The 6,941-nt window shown below is 37.2% G+C and overlaps 1 protein-coding gene across 1 annotated transcript; it reads right to left on the reverse strand.

The window, feature by feature from the left end:
- Positions 1 to 296: 296 nt before the first annotated feature.
- On the reverse strand, positions 297 to 6,315 carry LOC149217956 (uncharacterized). The gene is made up of 2 exons (XM_089393100.1): positions 3,135 to 6,315; positions 297 to 1,107 (listed from the first exon to the last, which is right to left on the reverse strand). Exons 1-2 carry the CDS (start codon positions 6,064 to 6,066, stop codon positions 587 to 589), a joined length of 3,453 nt encoding a protein of 1,150 aa, XP_089249226.1. The 5' UTR covers positions 6,067 to 6,315; the 3' UTR covers positions 297 to 586.
- Positions 6,316 to 6,941: the final 626 nt, after the last annotated feature.

The following is a 6,941-nucleotide window of genomic DNA, read 5'->3' on the forward strand; positions in this document are numbered from 1 at the left end:
AGGAACTGACAAAAAATATTTAAATAATTCCTAGGCTGCCCCACTTTGAAAATTACAGCATCTTAGTTTTATGATGAGATACACCGGTCTATTATGAATCTGTCAGAAACTCAGAAAGAGTATTTTAAGTAAATCTTATTTTTATGTTTGGATGCACCACTTCGAAAGGTAAAAGTAACATCTTATTTTATGGTTTGATACACCAGTTTATTATGGACCTGTAAGGAAAGGAAAGTGTGTTTCCTCAGTGTTCTCTTGATTTTACTATGCTATTCACCAAATCAAAATAGATGCTGTTCTAATAAGCGGTCCGGTCCCGAGCTGTGTACTATATATGAATACAATTGTGTGTATTGCCCCATTTTACATAGTTGTTGATACCTCCTGGAGAGATGTATCAGATGTCGGATCCTCCTCCTAATTAAACCACCCTACACTACATTGTTCTCTCATAAAAATAACTGCATGACTGGAACTCGACGTATGGGCTCCAAGAATAATGGCTAACAACTTTACATTGACTACTCTAATTTTATGTAATGCCTTGCTCACATATTAAATTTGATAAAATGCATTAATGCTATATTCAAATTACATTGGAAACTGAAGAATGCAGCGAATAGGATTCGTGGGCGGTTGTCGAAGCCGAAGAGTAATCGAGACCAAAGGAGGACCCTACGGGAGATCGGGCGTCCGCGGTAGGGTTCGGTGACCGGGTCGAGCCGGGCGCAGGAGTTTGTTTGAGCAGAAGGTCGGCCTTGCCGTTATAGTCATGGCAGTCGTGGCGGATTTCTTTCAGGAGCGCCGCCACGTCTTTCATGGTCGGCCTTTCGTCGGGATTGGAATTGACGCAGAGGAAGGCGACGCCCAGCACCTGCAGCATTTCTTGGATCTGTGTGTCGGGCCGGCCTTGGAGTCTCGGATCGATTACCTCCGCCGAGTCGGCCAGCTTGTTGCTCTGCACTGCGTCTCGCGCCCACTCCACCAAATGGACGCCTTCGGGAATGGTCGGGTCGATGGGCTGCTTTCCGGTTACCACCTCCAACAGAACCACGCCGAAACTGTACACATCGATTTTCTGCGTTATTTTCATGGTGTATCCGTATTCTGGTCACGGTGCAATGAGATTTTGTCAGTCATCACGATCACTTTCATGATTATTCTGAATATGACAACATATCATAATTATTTATATATATATGAAAATTTTTCCTTGATGGCAATTTTGATTGAAATGCGGTAAAGAATTTCATCTTTTATTAAGTTTAATTTATTAATATATTTTTTGGTGGCAGGATTATATCTTTTTCATATTTAATATATCTTTCCAATTATGTTTGAAATAATATATCACTCCAATTATTTCTGGAATAAATTCAGTGACTTCATATTAAAAACTATCTTAACAAAACCCAATCACTGTCTACTTAAAACTGATAGACAAATTCATTAACAAATTTAAAAAAAAAAAAAAAACATTTTAAAACATTTAAATCCCGTAAAAAAATATATGACATAATTCTAACCCAAAAACAAAAACATTTAATAATTAAACTTTTTTCTTTTTTATATTCAACCATTATTCAATGTTGGTTAATTTTTCAAAAAAAAACTTGAACCAATTGGATTGCCACACCGAGCAATAATAAGACTAATCAATAAAAAAACAAACTTGAATTAATATAAATATTTAAATAATGTTTCATATATACTAATAAAATAAATAAAAATATATAATTAAATGTATTATATTTTAAAACACTTTGCCATATAAATACAAAAATATATATCTATAAATTTAAATATTTAAACAAAAAACACTTAATATAAATTTTTATATAATCTTATAAATATATATCTATAAATTTAAATATTTAAACAAAAGAAACTCTTAATATAAATTTGTCTGCCAATTGCAAGTAGTTTTTGGTAAGAAATCAGATACCAGAAGTATTCAGGCATACACATACCATTCATAGGATTGGATTTTTTTTTACTCAAGGTTTCTATCTAATACCCTCACACAGCAATGCTTCAAGGGATAAATCTTATAATCTAAGTAAAAATGTTTTATCTTATTTTTTTAATTATTACATTCTTCTATTTATTTACATAATAGAATAAGATTTTAATGGAAGTGTGAATATTTGTAAATAATAATAATAAGTGACAAAAGGTATTGAATTTAAAAATATATTTAATTGTTTAATTTATAAAAAATAAAAAAAATTTGATTTGATGATGTAATTTTTACTTGAAAAATTCACTTTTCATAATATAATTTACGAAATCTTAATTCAATTATTAAACTCATATTAATAAAGAAAAATTAGAAATATAAATTCTAATAAACTATATTTAAAATATAAATAAATATAGTTCACGATGGAAGCTATTTTAATTAAAAATTAAGCTCTTACACCATCTTAATCATAACATTGCACCTTTAGTAACTTATTTTTCCATCAAAAAAACAAGCTAGAAACCTACACTCAACCATATATATATATCAAATATGTAATTTTTCATAAATTTTATTAATAAAAAGTACAGTATATACATTTCCACTCACCTCATTAATCAAAGAAATCCAATATATACACTTTCTTAAACTATACTAATAAAAATAAAAATATTTTTAATAACCCCTGGACATTGTCTAACTATACTAATAAAAATAAAAATATTTTAAATAACCCCTGGACATTGTCTTACTATACTAATAAAAATAAAAATATTTTAAATAACTCCTGGACATTGTTTAACTATTGTAAGTTAAGTATTGTAAATTTTGATATTTTTGGTCCGAATCCAACTAAATAAAATGCAAAATAAAAAGAAATTAAAAATATTGTGTAACTATTATAAAAATAAAAATATTAAATTAAATAACCCCTAGACATTGTCTACTATTTATTATAAGGACATCGTCTACTATTGTAAGTTAAGCATACTAAATTTTGAAATTTTTGGTCCGAAAATAAAAAGAAATTAAAAATTAAAATAATAATAAGAAAAAAGACAACTATAGTTTTTTTTTTTAAATAACATATTAAAGTTGAAAATAGAAATTTATGAAATGCATTCAGAAAACACACTGGTATAACACGTTCCAGAAAAAGAAAACTACTTACCAGGAGCTATGTAACCATAAGATCCAGCTACTGTTGTCGAAGATCTATTGAAATCTGCTGAATCCACAAGCTTGGCGAGACCAAAGTCTGCGAGATAAGGCTCATACTGACTGCCCAACAATATATTATTGGCCTTAACATCTCGATGGAGTATGGGCGGCCTGCAATCATGATGCAGATAGGACAACCCCTGCGCAGCTCCCAGCACTATGTTATACCTAATTTCCCAATCCAGCATACTTCTCTTCTCGTGCAAGAGCCCGCCCAAGCTCCCGTTGGGCATGTAATCGTACATCAAAAGCTTCGATCGCCCGTTTGTGCAGCACCCGAGGAGCCGAACGATATTTCTATGGCGGATGGCGCCCAGAGTGTTCACCTCGGCCGAAAAAGAGTCCCGTTCCCGGACTTTCTCACATTCCGACTCCTTCCCAGTCCACAGCTTCTTCACTGCTATAACGTCCCCGTTGCCCATCTCGGCCTTGTAGACCACGCCGGAACATCCTTTTCCGATAATGTTACTGTCAACCAGCGCGTCCACGACGTCGTCGGCCGAGAAATTGAGTTTCTGAAACGTGGTCATCTGCCATGGCCACCCGATCTCGGAATCCTCCATTTGCCGGTCACCCATTCGCCGGACTCGTGTCACGAGCCAGATGCCCAGAATCATCATTACAGCCGTGACACTGAACAGAAGAATCATTACCAGTTTTACCTCAAAGGACTCTCTGTTCGAAGGCGCGCCGCTGCTCATGAAGCAAACTTCCTCCGAGGTGCACAGAGCCGCGTTGCCGGATAGGTCGCTGGCAGGCAAAGATCTGAAAAGACTGGTATCAGGCAGAGACCCGGAAAAATCGTTGAAAGAAATGTTGAGAAAAACAAGATTCTGAAGCTGAGCAAGAGCAGATAAATTTCCAGAGAGCAAATTGTGGGAAAGATCTAAAGATGCCAGTTTAGTAAGACCGGAAAATTGTGCCGGAATTGAGCCGGAAAGATTGTTCCAGCTCAAATTCAATGCAATTTCCAGCGCTTGCATTTTTCCCATTTCTGGAGGAATTTGCCCTGAAAATCGATTTAAGCTCAAGTCTAGTAACTGCAAATTGGTACACCGGCTGATCTCCCATGGTATAGCACCAGACAGAGCATTTCCATTCAAAGTAAGCTTAGTCAGGGCAACCAGATTTCCAAGATTTGCCGGAATCAGCCCGCTCAATTCATTAGCAGACAAATCAACGACTTGCAAACCGTGCAAGAACCCAAGAGCCCTCGGAAGTTCACCGCCTAGTCGATTTCCATGAAGATCCAGCATTTGAAGCTGAGAACATCCTCCAATCTCTGCAGGAATAGAACCAGAAAACTGATTCATTGCAAGGTCCAGAAAAACAAGATTCTCCAGCTTTCCAATCTCTCTAGGAATCTGATTCAGCAACCTATTATTCCCAAGACGCAAGCGCGACAGAGCCACACAGTTTCCAATCTCCGGCGGCAAAGCTCCGGTGAGCTCATTCGACAGAAGCAGCAACTTTGTCAGATTCTTTATTTCAAATAAACTCGGCGGAATGCTTCCAGTTAACCGATTGTGAGAAAGATCCAAGGACTGGAGATTATCACAGCTACCTAGACTAGAAGGAATGGGGCCTTCCAGATTATTTTGCCATAGAAACAGCACTGTTAATTTCTTCAAAGCCCCCAGCTCAGCAGGCATTTGTCCCGAAATCTGGTTATTATAGAGCTGAATCTGAGTAAGCTCTGTGCAATTAGCAAGAGCCGCAGGAATCGAACCGGAGACATTGTTGTCAGTGATCTCAAGCTCGCTTAAATTTTTCAAACTCCCAAAAGAATCTGGAATGCTACCGGACAAGTAATTGGTCGACAAATCGACGAACTTCAAAGAACTACAGCTACCGAGCTCTGCGGGTATGCTCCCGGCTAGCTCGTTGTCCCAGAGATACAGCTTTTCAAGCTTCTGCAGCTTCCCGAGCTCTCGGGGAATCGCTCCGGAAAGTCTATTTTCATAGAGATACAAATTCACAAGCTCAGAACAGTTCCCCAATTCTGCCGGTATAGTTCCAGAGAGAAAAGCAGTATATATTGCTAGGGTTTGGAGCTTCTTTAAAGATCCAAACGATAAAGGAATTTTGCCAGAGATATTAGTCTCTGCTAATCCCAATGTTACAAGATTGGTACAGTTGCTTAATTCATCTGGCAACGTGCCTTCAATATTCTCATTACCGCCTGCTCTAAAGACTTCCAGATTAGCCAAACGGCCGAGCTCTGCCGGAATTTTGCCGCTCAGCTGATTATCGAAAACAACAAGATCCACAAGATTATGACAATTTCCAATCTCAGCTGGAATGCTCCCCTGGAGCTGGTTCGAATTGAGGATCAGAGACTTCAAGTTCTTGAGCTTAGAAATTTCTGCAGGAATATTTCCTCTTAACCTATTCCCGCTCAGATCCAGAATCTCTAAGCTCTCATAACCTCCAATCTCTGCAGGAATGCTTCCAGTCAAATTCGCTGCAGAAATAACGAGCGACCGAAGAGATCCAAGAACTGCAAACTGAGTAGGAACATTGCCTGCGATTTGCACAGACTGAATATTAATCTCTGTAACGAGATTTTCATGATCCAGAGAGCAAATCACACCGGTCCATTTACAGGGATTTTCATGCCGAGGATCCCACGATTCGAAGAAAGGCCATGAAGTTCCATCGCCAAGAGTTTTCTTCCAGGTTAGCAGCGCCTGCCCTTCTTGATTGACGGCGAAGGCCGTCCATGGGATGATAATAAGAAAGAAAACGATCGGCATTGAACTCCGGCCTTCCATCGGGCCGAACAAATTCAATATCGGAGCCCAAGAAATTTGCATAGAGTTTGGGGATTGTGCAAGCTTGATCCGACGAGATCGATCACCATCGGGCGAGGCGAGGGACATGAGGTAGGAGTAACACTAGGGCTGTGCACTTAATCCATCATCACATTGTATTGTATTCAGTGCCGCGAGGGGTGTGGGATAAGAAGAAGTACAGGAACCAGGCAATCTGGGGTGGGTGAGGTGAATCAGGAGGGGAACAGATAACAGGAGAACGGGGCACCCCTTTGTTATATGATGGGTTTGTCCGTCCGTCCGTCCGACCGGCCCGAGTGGGACAGGTCGGAGCCGCAAATTTTCAGTGTGGCCGGAATCTAGGAAGTTGGATTTCTTTTATTCATTTGGAATTTTGAGTTGATTGCTATGAGATATGGATCGATTTATACAAGTGGTCGAAACCTTTTGTGGCGTGTTATACTATGCAATTTATAATGGGGCACAATGCTTCTGACCTATCAAACTATGTAATTCACATTTGATATATTTTTCATATTATGTATAAATGTAATTTATAATGGGGCACAATGCTTCTAACATATCAAACTATGTAATTCACATTTGATATATTTTTCTTATTATGTATAAATGCAATTTATGATGGGGCACAATGCTTCTAACATATCAAACTATGTAATTCACATTTGATATATTTTTCTTATTATGTATAAATGCAATTTATGATGGGGCACAATGCTTCTAACATATCAAACTATGTAATTCACATTTGATATATTTTTCTTATTATGTATAAAGTTTGGATATAGTAAATTGAAAGCTATGTAATTCATATCGAGAAATCTTCCTTAATATGTGATATTATGTATAAAGTTTGGATATACTAAATTATATATATATATATTAACTTAAAAGTATAATGTACAAAGTCAGGATATTATATCTAAAGTTTGGTAATATATTGATTTAAAAGTATAATATAT

This window comes from Pinus tabuliformis, chromosome 1_1, assembly GCF_031772625.1.
Source record: "Pinus tabuliformis cultivar Carrire ecotype Pingquan chromosome 1_1, CPIR1, whole genome shotgun sequence".
Lineage (NCBI taxonomy): Eukaryota > Viridiplantae > Streptophyta > Pinopsida > Pinales > Pinaceae > Pinus > Pinus tabuliformis.